Genomic DNA, 15,238 nt, shown 5'->3' with positions numbered 1-15,238 from the left:
CACCCCACACCCAGGTCCTCATCCTGGTCTTTCATCTTCTCCCACCTGGACTATGGCAGCAACCTCTTTCCCGTTCTCCCTCCTCCTCTTTACCCCACAACTTGCTCTCTGTAATGCATCCATAGGGACCTAACACATACCCCATCAGGGCCCTCCTCAATTTGGAGACATCTGCTTGCTGCATCTCATTCTAGATTTTTAAAAACCCATGTTGTCAACTGCAGCCCACAAGGCCCTAGGTGAACTTTCCCTGATCATCTCCAGCCTCTCCTCTTCTCTCTCTCCCCCACATTCATTGTACTACACTGGCTCCTTGCTCCTCCTCAGTGCAGCACCTTTACACTGGCTGTTCCTTCTGCCCAGAATGCTCCTCTCCCAGATACCTGGTTCCCTCTCTCCCCTCATTTTTTACTTATTGGCACCTTTTCAGTGAGACCTCCGCTCTATCTAAAATCGCACCTCCCCCCACACACACACTCCCTTCCCCGCTTCAGTTTTTGCCATAGCAACACTGCCCTCCTCCAGCTGACACCCTAGGTGTTGGGCATTTGCAGGGGCTGTTCTCCACGGAGGATCCAGCCCATAAGCCTTCCAGGCCAGCTCATCCTGGAGTCTGCGCACACGTTGTCTCCTTAAAGAGTCCTCTTCATTCATTCATCCATCCACCACCCCCGCCCCATCACATTTTCATTTAGTCTTTTCAGCACTTATCACAATCTGACATTATCTTGTTTATTAGTTTACTAGTTTATCTTCCACTTAAGCAAGAATAGGAGCACCATGAGGGCAGGATTTTGTCAGCTGTGTTCACTGCTATATTATTCCCAGCTTGGCACCAGACTTGGCCAATGGTATGAGGTACCAGGTACAATTTTCCCCCAAATAAACAATCCTTGTTCTGCTCTGAAACTGCTTTACTGACTACAAAAGTTCAAGCGAGGAGTAGCAGGGACCTGGCATCAAGGGAAATAAGCACTGATGTGGCTTGGGCCCAGGTCAACCCCAAGGTTCAAAGGGTCCGTAGAAGGAGGAGCCGCAATGGCCCAGGCACGGGTAGTGGGACAAAGCAGGCCCATGTTTGATGAGTATCTCTTCCTCTGTTTTCTTTTTTTTCTTCTTCTGTTTTCTATCATCTGTCCCACGACATTATCTATCCTGGTCCTTAGCACTGGGGGTCTCAGTGTCCAGGAGCTCAGGCTTGGCATCCAGTGTGGGAGGTGTAGGCCTCTGGGCAATGACCACAGCTATGTCAGGCCCTCCACAGATGATGGGATTCCTCACATCCAGGAAGCTGGGCAGTCCCAAAGTGACAGAGATGGAACACATAAGGGAAAGAGGGAAGAGAAGGAGAGAGGGAAGGAAGGATGAGGGGGAAAAATGGTGAGGAACAGGAAGGCCGAGGTGGAAGGGGGACATCAAGAGACACAGAGAGATTTGTGGGGAGACAGGAAGAGATGTGGAGCCAGAAAGACATTCATGGGGGAGTAAAGAGGTAAACAGAGGAAAATGTGGGGGACATGGAAAGACAGATATGGGGACAGGCCAAACAGGGGAATACAGAGGGCCAGTGATATGAGGGACACAGAAAGATGCAAGTGAAGAGAGACGTGAGGAAATGGGGAGACAGATGGGGGGGCAGAGAGACAGGGTAGCAGAAATATAGAGGTGGAGATGGGAAGAAAGAAGGACATTGAGAGATGGTGATTGAATGGGTCAGGAGAGGCAGGGAGAGACACTGTCAGCCCAGGGGCCCTGGTGGGCTTCAGGAAGAGTCCTAGGCCTGTCCTGCTCTTCTGTACACTTCCCTGAGCCCCAGCATAGTCAGGCCCTAGTCTCAAACATAGAGCCTCCAGGGGTAGCCACACTGCCATCCCAGCTACCTGCCACGAACTGTGAATATGGACCCAGTGCTGCTAGATCTGCTGAGCCTCCAGGAAAGACCAAAAATGACTATAAAACACTGTTGAGGCCAGAAAAAATCAGATCTCTGAGCCATGTGCAACCCACTGGTTGTCAGACTGAGAAACCTTAGCTACAGGGCTACTTCAGAGAGGCTCCTTTCTGAAACCCCTTCCCACTTCCTTGTCCAGCTGGGGCTGAGAGCTATGGGACCCCAAACTTGGTCCTGGGGTCTTAAGCAGGGAAACGGCCTGATCAAATTGATTTTTCAAGACATGATACCCTCCTCCAATACTTGGTAGTAAAACATAGGGGCAAAAGGGCCTTTAGATGGGGCTGGGGAGACTCTGTGAGGTAGGCTGCAAACTCAAGCTCTATTAGGATTCAGGCAAGGAGCTCTCCAAAAGGAGAGCACTGGCCTCCTGCGGAGTCAGACACCTGGTTTGAATGTTGACTGGCTGCCTGACTTTGGGCAAGTCACTGTAGCATCCTGGTGCCTGTTTTTTCATCTGAAAAATGGGGACCACAGCCACATCAAGGTCATATGAGTTTTAAGTTATTAACTCTGTCTGGCACAGAGTAAGGGCAGCCATTACCCTGCTCTGACCAATAGTTGGTAGGCGTTGACAGATTGACTTTTTTTTCCCCAAGAAAACTCAGAAGTTTGGAAACATGAGTGAAATGTTCTGACTTTTAAATACTGGACCCTAGCACTGAAAATGAAAATACATGTGCTCTGGGGGCCAGGTGGCCACACTCACCAGGCATAGCAGGCCCTGGAGCGCCTAGCTGGCAGGCCCTCCTTGCACAGCTGCTGTACCAGCTGTTCTAGGGCCTGCAGCTGCACCTGATGCTGCTCATGGTGCCGCTGCAGCCTCCACACCCGCTTCTGCAGTGCTCCCAGGACACTGCCCAGCCCAGCCAGGGAGTTCTGGGCCTGGACTCCAGGCTGTGGCCTGGCAGGAGCAGGAGGAGGGGGCAGGGAGGTCAGGAACATGGTGGCCGTGGCTTCAGGGCCTCCAGATGCTGACCCCAGTACCGCAAGATGCATAGGGCCAGAGGCTGAGACAGTTGGATCTGGAGACAGGGGCATGGCCTCTGGTGAAGAGGGAGACTCGACTGGCTTCTCAGTGCTTCGGGAACTCTGCTGCCTCTGGAAGAAAAGGCATGGGATGAGAGGCATCAGGGTCAGACTTTAAGGGGTACTGTCCTCAGATAAGGCCAGACCTCAAGGAGGAACTTCCTTGAGGGGAGGGCTGAGGGTCAGACTGCAGCAGGGACTTCCCTCAGGAGAGGAGGGCTGAGGATCAGACTCCACAGGTCATTTCCAGGTGGGGAAGACAGGGTCAGACTCCAACAGTGGGACCTCCTTTTGCTCACCTTAGCAGGTGGTGCTGGGGAGAAAATGGATGGCACTGCATCAGGCCGCAGGAAGCGCACACCCCAGCGCCACTGGAAGCAGGAAGGTGTGAAGTGCTCACTGCACAGATGGTGGTGGCAGCTGGGCACCCAGTCCTCATGGCCCATGTGCCTCAGCCAGGCCTGCAGCCGGGGGCCATCCTTCAGTGGGAACCTGCCAGGGACAGTGGGGTTACAGGGTCAGCAATATCAGGTCAGTCCCACCTCTCTCTGGGGACATGCACACTCAGAGGTCCCTGGGCTCCAAACTTCTGTCTACCTAGGCCAGAAACTGGCCCTGCCTCTTACCCAGAGTCTCTCTACCACCAACCTACATCCCAACCTTCAGCTTCACCATTCATTCATTCATTTTAAAGATTTTATTTATTTATTCATGAGAGACACAGAAAGAGAGGCAGAGACATAGGCAGAGGGAGAAGCAGGCTTCCTGTGGGGAGTCTGATGCCGGACTCTATCCCAGGACCCCAGGTTATGCTGTGTCAAAGGTAGACACTTAACCATTGGGTAGACCCAGCATCCCAAGAGCCACCCAGGGATCCCTTTTTATTTTTTATAATGAATTTATCTGAGACAGAGAAAGAGAGAACACTTGCCTGTGCGTGAGAGCACGCACAAGTGGGGGGAGAGGCAGACGGAGAGGAAGAAGGAGACTCCTCACTGAGCAGGAAATCGGAAGTGGGGCTCAATCCCAGGATCATGACCTGAGCGGAAAGCAGATGCTTAACTGACTGAGCCACCCTGGTGCCCTCAGCTCCAGCTTTTTTTTTTTTTTTTTTAAAGATTTCATTTATTTATTCATGAAAGACAGAGAGAGAGAGAGAGAGGCAGAGACACAAGGCAGAGGGAGAAGCAGGCTCCATGCAGGGAACCTGATGTGGGACTTGATCCGAGGTCTCCAGGATCACACCCTGGTCTGAAGGCAGCGCCAAACCACTGAGCCACCCAGGCTGCCCAGCTCCAGCTTTTAAACACCCAACATCGGCCTACCTCTCCCACCTCTGCTGCCCCTCCCTTCCAGCATCCATACTCTCCTGACTGGACTTTTACAGCAGCCTCTTTCCCAATCTCCCGACCCATAGCCACAATCTGTTATTAAACTGGGCAAATCTAGAATGTGTCCACATTCATGGGGATGGGATGGGGATGGGGGGGGGGAGTAGGGTGGGGTTATAGATTAAAAGAAATGTAAGAAACATCCAATTGCAGATTGTGGTCCTCATCTGCAACAAACCATTTCATAAAAAGACATTTTAACACAGTAGGGAGAAAACTGAACATAAATTGGGTATTGGATAGCTGTAAGAAACTAATCTTGCTAGGTATGATAATTGTATTGGTTTATGCTTCTAAAATAGTCATCCATTGGAAAAACATTCTGAATATTTATGGGTAAAAGAACTAATATCTAGGATTTACTTTAAAATCATGCATTAGGGATCCCTGGGTGGCGCAGCGGTTTAGCGCCTGCCTTTGGCCCAGGGTGCGATCCTGGAGACCCGGGATCGAATCCCACATCGGGCTCCCAGTGCATGGAGCCTGCTTCTCCCTCTGCCTGTGTCTCTGCCTCTGTCTCTCTCTCTCTCTCTGTATGACTATCATAAATAAATAAAAATTAAAAAATAAAATAAAATCATGCATTAAGGGACACCTGGGTGGCTCAGTGGTTGAGTGCCTGCTTTTGGCCCAGGGTGTGATCCTGGGGTCCCAGGATTGAATCCTGCATTGGGTTCCCTGTATGGAGTCTGCTTCTCTCTCTGCCTGTGTCTCTGCCTCTCATTATCTCTCTCTCTCTCTCTCTCTCTGTGTCTCTCGTGAATAAATAAAATCTTTTTTAAAAATCATGCATTACAGGGTGGGAGCAGATAAAAAAGATTAGCAAAATGTTGACAATTGGTGAATCTGAGTGACTATGCATGAGAATCCATTCATATAACTTTTTTAAAAAGATTTTTATTTACTTATTCATGAGAGACACAGAGAAAAAAAGAGGCAGAGACACAGGGAGAGGGAGAAGCAGGCTCCCTGTGGGGAGTCCAATGTGGGATTCAATCCCAGAATCCTGAGCCAAAAGCAGACACTCAACCACTGAGCCACCCACTGTCCCCATATAACTCTATTTTTTGCGTATGCTTGAAAACAATCGTTAAAAGGTTCTTGAACTCAACAACAAAAGTAACACCATTAAAAATGGGCAAAGGACTAGAACAGATATTTCTCCAAAGAAGATATACAAATGGCCAACGAGCATATGAAAAGATACTCAATATCAGTAATCATTAGGGAAATGCAAATTGAAACCATCAGGTATCACCTCATAACCATTAGAATGGCCACTATAAAAAACAAAACAAGGGGCCCTGCGGGGCTCAGTAGGTTGAGCATCTGACTTCAGCTCAAGTTATGATCTCCAGGTCCTGGGAGATCAGCTTCCATACACAGTGAGGAATCTGCTTGTCCCTCTCCTGTTGCACACCCTCTCCCCCAGCTTGTGCTCATGCTCACGCACGCTCTCTCTCTCTCTAATAAATAAATAAAATCTTTTTAAAAAATAATAAAAATTAAGGGCCCCTGGGTGGCGCAGTTGGTTAGGTGTCTAACTCTTGGTTTCTGCTCAGGTCAAGATCTCAGAGTTGTGAGATCAAGCTCCATGTTGGACTTTGAACTCAGCGAGGGGTCTGCTAAAAGTTTCCCTCTCCTGGGATCCCTGGGTGGTGTAGCGGTTTGGTGCCTGCCTTTGGCCCAGGGCACGATCCTGGAGACTCGGGATCGAATCCCACGCCGGGCTCCCGGTGCATGGAGCCTGCTTCTCCCTCTGTCTATGTCTCTGCCTCTCTTTCTCTGTGTGTGACTATCATAAAGAAATAAAAATTTAAAAAAAAGTTTCCCTCTCCCTCTATCCTCCCTATACTCAAGCACATACACGTGTGCTCTCTCAAATAAATAAATCTTTTTTTAAAAAAGATTTTATTTCATTCATGAGAGAGAGAGAGAGAGAGAGAGAGGGAGAGGCAGAGACAGAGGCAGAGGGATAAGGGGACTCGGTCCCAGGTCTCCAGGATCACACCCTGGGCCAAAGGCAGGCGCTAAACCTCTGAGCCACCCAGGGATTCCCCATAAATAAATCTTTTAAAAATAAACAAAATAATAAAAAATATAAATATAAATAAATAAAATAAAAATTAAAACCAAACGTGTTGGTGAGCATGTGCAGAAACTGGAACCCGATGCACTATTGGAGGAAAATGTAACATGGTGCAGCCACTATGGAAAACGATACAGTACCTCATCAAAAAAATTAAAAATAGAATTTATGATTCCACAATTCTATTTCTAGGTATGTACCTGAAAGAATTGAAAGTTGGGTCTTGAAAAGATATTTGCACACTAATGTTCATTACTGCATTATTCACAACAGCCAAAAGCCAATATTCATCAATGAATGAATAGGTAAGGAAAATGTGGCATATGCATACAATAGAATATTATTTAGTCTTAAAAAGGAAATTCTGACACATGCTATAACATGAGTGACCTTCAAGACATTATGGAAAGTGAAGTAAGCCAGTTACATACCACGAAATACCACTTATATGAATTATCGAGTTATCAAATTCATAGAAAAAGAAATAGAATGGTGGTTTCCAGCAGCTGGAGGGAATAGGAAATTTGAGTTTGTTGTTCAATGCGCATGGAGTTTGTTTCGCATGATGACAAAGTTCTGAAGATTGGGTTGCACAATAATGTGAATATCCTTAATATTACTGAACTGCATATTCAAAAATAGTTACAATGGTAGATTTTATACGTATGTTACAATTTTTTTAATTCTTTTTTTTTAAGATTTTATTTATCTATTCATGAGAGACACAGAGAGAAAGGCAGAGACACAGGCAGAGAGAGGAGAAGCAGGCTCCCTGCAGGGAGCCCGATGTGGGACTGGATCCCAGGACTCCAGGATCCTGCCCTGAGCCAAAGGCAGACGCTCAACCACTGAGCCACCCAGGCGTCCCTATATGTTACAATTAAAAATTAAAGTTAAAAAAAATGAACTGAATAAAAGCTTTCCCTGTGGGAATGGGTGGGGATTATCTGAGACTCAAGACTGTCCACAATGAAGACCTCATTTTCCGGCTTCCTTTGCAGCCAGGGGTGGTCACATAATTGAGTTCTGACCGGTCTGTCATGCAGCAGCAGTCAGAAACTGTGACACATTAACTGTTTAAGTGGTTAAACTTTGAGATGGTTTGTTATGTAGCATTAAATAACTAATATAGTCAGTCATCCACACTCCATCTGCACAGTGTCTTCCATATCTGTCACATTATATACTTAATATTTTCTTAAAATTGACCAACTTTAAGTATGAAACAAAGATACCTCAAAGAGAAACTTTACACCACAACTGAAAATGGAAAACCAGTTACCAATTCCAGGAACAGAAGTTGACCAAAAAAACAGCTGGATACTTTCTTCTGCTGAGGGCTCTGAGGCCTCTGTCCGTTAAAAGGGCAGAGTAAGGGGTGCTAGAGCGAGGATAACACCATCTATAGGAGACAAGGTAACAAACCCAGGCACAGGCACACAAAGGAATACCATACAGCCCTAAATCAGAATATGGAGGCACTCTATGAACTGATGTGCTATTTTCAGGCACATGTATTACCTGAAAAAAAAAGGTGCAAACAGCTTTTAGTAACTGTGGCAGGCTCAGTAATGGCCCCCCAAAGATATCCATGTTCAAATCCCTGGAATCTGCAAATACTATGTTGCATGACAAAAGATGAGATTAAGTTAAGGATCCTGAGATGAGGAAGTCATCCTACAACATTCATTTGGGCCCTACATGCAATCCCAAGTATCCTTGCGAGAGGGAGGCAAAGTGGACATTACCACAGATGAAAGCAGAGAAGGTGATGTGACCACAAAGGCAGAGATTGGAGTGATGTGGCCCCCAGAAGCTGGAAGAGTCAAGAAACAGATTCTCTCCTACAGCCAGCCTCACTGGGAATGCCATCCTGCCAACACCTTGGTTCTGGCCCAGTAAAACTGACTTGCACTTCTGGTCTCCAGAACTGGGAGAGAATAATTTCTGCTATTTTAAGCCATCAAGTTTGTTTCAACATTCACAGGAAACTAATATAGCAATAGAGGGGAAATTAGAACATGTATTCAGATTTGCTCATATCTGTATAAAGAAACTTTTGGAAAAGACACGTTAAGAAAGGAGGTGGGCAGGATGAACAGAGATGGGTGCAGGAGCAGGACTTCCCAGCCCAAAGGCAGACAGACAGGGCAGGTGGGGGTGGGGTACAGCTGGTAAAAGGACACGGGCTGACTCAGAAGAGCTGTGGCACCCAAAGAGCAGAACCCCAGGGCACCCAGCCAGGAGCTCTGGCTGCTGTAGTCCCTTTCGCCTCTGTTTGGGATCCAAATCTTCTCATCAACCCCATTCTGCCTGGACACACACAAGAACTCTCTCGCAGCAGCATTCCCCAGCCCCTCCTCCTTGGCAGAGACTGACAACTGACCACTCCACATCCCCTTTCTTTCTTCCTTACTAACAAAACTCCAACTTTAGTTGAGGTCATGATGTGCCTCGCTAGAAGACTGTTTCCCAGGTTCCTTTGTGTAGGTGGGGCCACGTAACTAAGTTCGGGCCAGTGAATACTTTTGTGTCGTGTGAGAAATCTGGCAGGGTTCCTTAAAAATGCGAAGGGTCCTCAAATGGATCAGGGCACCTCAAGGGGCAAAGGAGGAAAATATCATGAAAAACTTCTTCCTTGGGCGCCTGCATGGCTGAGTTGGTTAAGTGTCTGCCTTGGCTCAGGTCATGATCCAGGGGTCCTGGGATCAAGTCCTGCGTCAGGCTACCTGCTCAGCGGGGAGTCTGCTTCTCTCTCTGCTCTTGCCCCCTGCTCGTGATCTCTCTCTCTCTCAAATAAATAAAACCTTAAAAAAAAAAAAAAACCCACCTCTTCTTCACTTGGTCTTTTTCTTACTCTCTTTTGTTCTTCTGGATGGCAACACATTTACAATGGCCTCTCTAAAAATCTACTTTAAGTAGTCAGTGTCCTCCTTTTCTCTAGAATTGTTTAGTCTTGTTGGTCATCCTTCTAGATCATACACTGCTAGAAATTCTTCTTTAAAAATGGGTGTGTGGGGTAGCCCTGGTGGCGCAGCGGTTTGGTGCCACCTGCAGCCTGGGTTGTGATCCTGGAGACCTGGAATCGAGTCCCACATCGGGCTTCCTGCATGGAGCCTGCTTCTCCCTCTCCCTCTGCCTGTCTCTGCCTCTCTCTCTGTGTCCATGAATAAATAAATAAAATCTTTTAAAAAAATGGGTGTGTGTGTGTTATTTTCTGGAGCTCCTGGGTGGCTTATTCGGTTAAGGATCTGCCTTTGGCTCCAGTTATGATCTGAGAGTCCTGGCATTGAGCTCCACATCCGGCTCCCTGGTCTGAGAGGAGCCTGCTTCTCTCTCTGTCCGCTGCTCTGTCTGCTTGTGCATGCGCACACTTTCTCTCTCGTTCTGTCAAATAAATAAAATCTGTTTTTTAAAAGTTATTTTCTTCCTTATTAACAATGAATTCAAAATTTCTTCAGGGTGGTTAAATGCCCTGCTAAATTATCCTTTGTAGTTGGGTTGACCAATGATGAAGAACTCACCATCAGGTGGGGTTTCTGGGAAGGATTTATAAGGGGCTAACTCCACTCATGGTTAGAGCCCCTTTTGCTCTTCCTTCCTTCTCTTTTCTTACCAGGAATGGTGGGCCTTGATGGTTGGGGCACTTGGCAGCCATCTTGCATGGGACTGCATGCTAAGGATGATAGCACAGAAAAATAGGAATCTCAACCCTAATGATTTGTGGGCCTGCCACGCCAGTGCTGGTCTGTCAACCTCTGTATGTGTGTGTGTGTGGTTTTTTTTTTTTAAGATTTTATTTATTTATTCATAGAGACAGAGAGAGAGAGAGAGAGGCAGAGACACAGGCAGAGAGAGAAGCAGGATCCATGCAGAGAGCCTGACGTGGGAGTCGATCCAGGGTCTCCAGGGTCATGCCCTGGGCTGCAGGCGGTGCTAAACCACTGCACCACCGGGGCTACCCTCTGTATGTGTTTTATTCAAGAGAAAAATAAACCCTTAGTGGATTCTATTATTGTTCAAGATATTTGCTGCCCTTCCCCACATGAAGATCACATATCTCTACTGCACTGACCCGAGGCTTGCCACAGACTTGCTTTGGCCAAAGGACTGAAAGTGATGTGGGCCACTTCTAAATATAGAATTTATGAGGAGCCATTGGGTGGTTCTCCCTATTTTCACTTTTACCCCTTCTACAAGACCAGAAGTTTCCATGTAGGGGAGGCTCCTTCAGCCTGAGTCTCGGGTTAGGATACTATAGAGTAGGTCCATAAATGGTCTGCAAAGGACATATTGTGAATGAGAAATAAACTTTTGTTGCAGTATGAGATTTTGTGTCTGTTATTGCAGCTATATCCTATAAACTCCATAATTTTTTTAAAGCCAATAATATTTCAGGACTTTCTTACTGCCAGCCAAATGCAATTCCTAACTTCCCATTAGACGGCTTCCCATTAGAGCTGACTCTGATTTTCCTGAAAGGGCCAAAAACAAATGAATGTTTCCTCTGGCTGCCTGGCAGGCCCTTACGTTATTCCCCTGCAGCTACTTCCCTCTATATGATTCACCTTGTTCCTTCTTGCCATCCACACCTTCTCCTGAATCTCCTTTGCAAACAGCTCCTCACCAAACTCTTAACTATGTGGCTTCTGCAAGACTGACTCAGGGATGAGCCTTGAGGAAGAAATGGGTTAGCTTGTGTGAAGGACGGTCTGGAAGCCACTGGTGGGATTTAAACAACACAGACAAGAACTAATTTTTTATAAAATCATCTGGATGCTCTGTACAGTTGTTATTGTTCTCATTACTATAGGTGAGGCACTTAGAACAGTGCCTGGCATAAGTGCTCTCTAAATAAGTTGTTCTTGTTGCTCTTGTCAGGGACACAGAAGCGTAGGCAGGGAGGCCAGCAAGCAGCTATCACAATGTTTCATTGACAGATGATGGCAGCCTGAACTACACCATGAGAACGGAGGTAATATGAAGTAGGCTGGAAATGTAGAGCTTTTTGTTGTTGTGGTTATTTCCTAATAGTTTAGTTAGGATTTTCCCATTTGCATTTATAACTCTACTGCCAAGGTATGAAGGATTTTGTTGTGATTGTCACAGGGTGGGGATGTGTTTGGAGGATAAAGTCAAAGGATGGGTTGATGGACTGACTGACAGCAGCAGTGCTGAAGAAAAATTGGGAGTGACTCCCAGGTTGTGTGTTCAGTTCTTCAGTGTTTGATGCTTTACCTATCCATGAGCTTTGTCCGGACAGGACCTGTCAGGATCCTCTGTGTCTAGCAGGGGCTTCCATACTCCAGGAGACACTCAGAGTTGCTGAATTAATAAACACTGCCAGAGCAATGTATCTTTAAAAAAAAAAAAAGCAAATCTGGACACACTGATTTAGGTTTAAAGACTCCTCTGCATTACTCTTACTCTGCACCAGGGTCCCTTCAAGGGACAGGGATTGCTGAGTTTCCTGGGGGAGGCCATCTGAAATGCATTAATGAAATTCAGCCAACAAATATTGCACTCCCTATGCAACAGGCATTATTTTAGGGTTGGGGAAATGACAAAAAAAAAAAAAAATTCACTGACATTCTAGTGGAGAAGACAATAAATGAATACATCAAATATGTGATATGCCAAATAGTGATAAGCGTCAAAAGGATAAGTAAAGGGATCCCTGGGTGGCTCAGCAGTTTAGTGCCTGCCTTCGGCCCAAGGTGTGATCCTGGAGACCCGGGATCGAGACCCATGTCAGGTTCCCTGTGTGGAGCCTGCTTCTCTCTCTGCCTGTGGCTCTGCCTCTCACTCTCCCTCTCTCTCTCTCTCTCTCTCTCATGAATAAATAAATAAAATCTTTTTTTTTTTTTTGAAAGTTCTTTTTTTATTTTTATTTATTTTTTATTTATGATAGTCACAGAGAGAGAGAGAGAGAGAGAGGCAGAGACACAGGCAGAGGGAGAAGCAGGCTCCATGTACCGGGAGCCCGACGTGGGATTCGATCCCGGGTCTCCAGGATCGCGCCCCGGGCCAAAGGCAGGCGCCAAACCGCTGCGCCACCAGGGATCCCTAAAATCTTTTTTTTTAAAGGATAAGTAAAACAGGAGGTAAATAGGGAGAATACCTACAGATCTGGGAGAGGATTATCGTTTTACATAGAGTAGTGGTCATAAAGGTAAGACCTTTCCAGGTAGAGGAAAAAGCACAAGCAAAGTCCCAGGGGCAACAATGTGCCTGGAGTGCTAGGGGAACAGCATGTTGCCAGTGACACTAGAGCACAGTATTAAGGGACAGGAGGAAGGAAATGAGGTCATACAGATACTGGGGATCCAGCCCCTGTAGGGCTTTCTGTCTACTCCAGTCTCACCTTCTTATCTTGTATAGAGTGAGGTGGGAACCAGGAGAGAATCTGAACAGAGGAGGACTCTGATCTGACTCAGGGGTACACAGATACCTTGTGTCTGTGTATGGGGATCAGAGTGTAGGAGCGGCTTGACTAATGAAGAGGCTACTAAAATAATGCAGTTAGGAGGTGGTAATGACCAGAACCTGAATGGAGGCAGAGAAGGTTAGAAGTGGTCAATTCTGGATAGATTTTAAAGGAAGAGCCAACAGGATCTGCTGATGGGCTGGATGAGGAATGTGTCCTACCCCATTTAGACTAAGGCCAACAGGGATACACCTGTCATCCCAAAGAGTCAGGTTTATTTACCATGGTGATGAGGAAAATTGCACACCAGAAATACCAGAAGTGAGGAGTCTCAACAAAGGAAAAGAGAGGGTTATTACTTGAGTTTGGGAGAAGGGTGAATTTTAGGTGAAATGTAAATGAAACTGTTTGGATAGGCTTAAAGCAAAGCAGACCTGGGTGTAAAGGGATAGATACTAGGTTTGGGTTGTGAAAGTGAGTCCAGGGTCCTGTCTCCTTGAAAGCAATAAAGTTGGGATGCCTGCGTGGTTCAGTGGTTGAGCATCTGCCTTCGTCTCGGGGTGTGATCTTGGGTTCTGGGGATCAAGTCCTGCATCAGGCTCCCTGCGATGAGCCTGCTTCTCCCTCCCCCTGTGTCTCTGCTTCACTCTGTCTCTCATGAATGAATAAAATCTTTTTTTTTTTTAAAGCAGTAAAGTTTAGGTAGATGTGGAAAAACTACATCCAGAAACGCCTTACCTGAAGCTCTGCACCTGGGCAGAGCAACTGAGGTTGCTTCCCTGTGTCAAAGCGACAACTCTTCCAGGTGCTAAGCGAGATGCTTCATTATTACTGATAGAATTCCAAATGACAAAGTTTATGATAGTCTACGATTTTAGACAACAAAGTTTCCTAGCAAAAAAGCAGCAGTCAGTCAAAGAAGAAGGATTATTTTTCACTTTATATCTGCAGCATCTGAGAAAAATAGAAATATTTTCTCTTATTAACCCTTCAGTCAAATTTTCCTGTGTCTTTTATTCCAGCTGGGGAATAATAAGTGGGAGAACAGATTTTTTTTCCTTCCCTTTTTTTTTTTTTAACAGTTCAAGCTCATTTTTACTTTCCCCAATGTGAGGAAAGAAAAGAGGTAGGTATGACTCTTAAGATTTCCTGCCTGAACAACAGGAAAGATGGAGCGAGCTCTTAACTGAAATAGGAAAGGCTGTGGAAAGTTTGGGAGAGAGACAAGATCAGGAGCTCAATTTTGGATGTTTTGCGTTTGAGATAAATTCGTGGAGATAACAAGTGGGCAGTTTTAGGGTCCTTCCCCTACACAGTCCCACTTCTCATGCTCGCTGCTTTCACTACCTGTAGTTTATCTTCCACCCCTGCGTTTTAACACTTCTGCACCTCTGCGTGTGCTGTGTTTAGGGCTGAGAACACCGTCTCTTCACTTTGCTAGCCCTGCTTCCAGACACCTGCAAGCTGGACCAGGCGCGCGGGCACAGCTGCAGTTACCCTCGGGCTCCGCCCCCAGCCCCGCCCCCCGAGCCCCGCCCCGCGCTTGCGCTCACTTGTAGAAGCTCACGGGGCGGTTGTCAGCGCCCAGTCGGCCCGCAGTGTTGGAGCAGTTCGGAGCCCGGCAGTACTTGGGCATGGCTGTTCCACCCCGTTGAGTCCTGCCCAGTCTGCAGCCGCACTTTGATCCTCGCCGGGCGCCGCCGAACCCCACCCTGCCCGCTCTCCGCCTACCTCACGTGACGGCCCTTGATGCCTCATCACGTGCAGGGGAGGGAAGAGAGCGCCTGCGCACTACGCGCCCAGCCGCGTTACCACAGTTACGCCCTGGTCACGTGGCGAGCGGGGAAGCGCGAGGACGTCGGCGCAAAGCCAGTTCTTAGGCATCCGGACCTTACCACGTGTTGGGGGGGAGAGAGGGGGGGAGTCGCGGCTTTTCTGAGCATGCGCCGAGTGGTCGGTCTCTTTGGACTCCACCCCATCTTACATCCGGGCGACTGCCAGCCACTGCGTGGGTAGTTGCTGGGGGTGGGGAGTGCGGCAAAAAGCGAACTGGAGGCTTTGATCTTCGCTACGTAAAAAGTTAACACCTAAATGCTTGTTAATGGTGAAAACAGACCGCGTTAAAAACGCCACTTCCTTGATCAGGCATCAAGTAGAGGAGCTCCGGTTCCACCCGGCCGTAGGCTTCGCTCCGCCTCTCGGCCCTCATTGGTCAAAACCGCCTCCCGGCAGCCCTGACATTGGCCAGACCCGGGCCTGCCGCGTCCAATGGGCGGCGGCGCCGGCTTTCCCGCGGCCGTTTGCTCTTCCAGTCGGTCGTGGAGGCGGCGGCGGCGGCGGCGGCGGCGGCA

General features: G+C 47.5%; 1 protein-coding gene across 5 annotated transcripts; it reads right to left on the bottom strand.

Moving 5' to 3' along the window:
* Positions 1–707: 707 nt before the first annotated feature.
* THAP8 (THAP domain containing 8) lies at positions 708–15,213 on the bottom strand. Of its 5 annotated transcripts, none has more exons than XM_077853629.1 (5): positions 14,441–15,200; positions 13,626–13,718; positions 3,280–3,472; positions 2,661–3,052; positions 708–1,291 (listed from the first exon to the last, which is right to left on the bottom strand). In XM_077853629.1, the coding sequence occupies exons 1-5, from the start codon at positions 14,521–14,523 to the stop codon at positions 1,147–1,149; spliced, it is 906 nt and encodes a 301-aa protein (XP_077709755.1). In that variant the 5' UTR covers positions 14,524–15,200; the 3' UTR covers positions 708–1,146. The 5 variants fall into 5 exon arrangements, with proteins under 5 accessions (XP_077709755.1, XP_077709770.1, XP_077709767.1 ...); XM_077853644.1 differs by having other exon boundaries at positions 13,626–13,778; positions 14,441–15,196; XM_077853641.1 differs by lacking the exon at positions 3,280–3,472 and having other exon boundaries at positions 13,626–13,695; positions 14,441–15,213.
* Between the last annotated feature and the right edge of the window lie 25 nt (positions 15,214–15,238).

This window comes from Canis aureus, chromosome 1 (genome assembly GCF_053574225.1).
Source record: "Canis aureus isolate CA01 chromosome 1, VMU_Caureus_v.1.0, whole genome shotgun sequence".
Lineage (NCBI taxonomy): Eukaryota > Metazoa > Chordata > Mammalia > Carnivora > Canidae > Canis > Canis aureus.
This window is presented reverse-complemented; position numbering and strand designations above follow the sequence as displayed.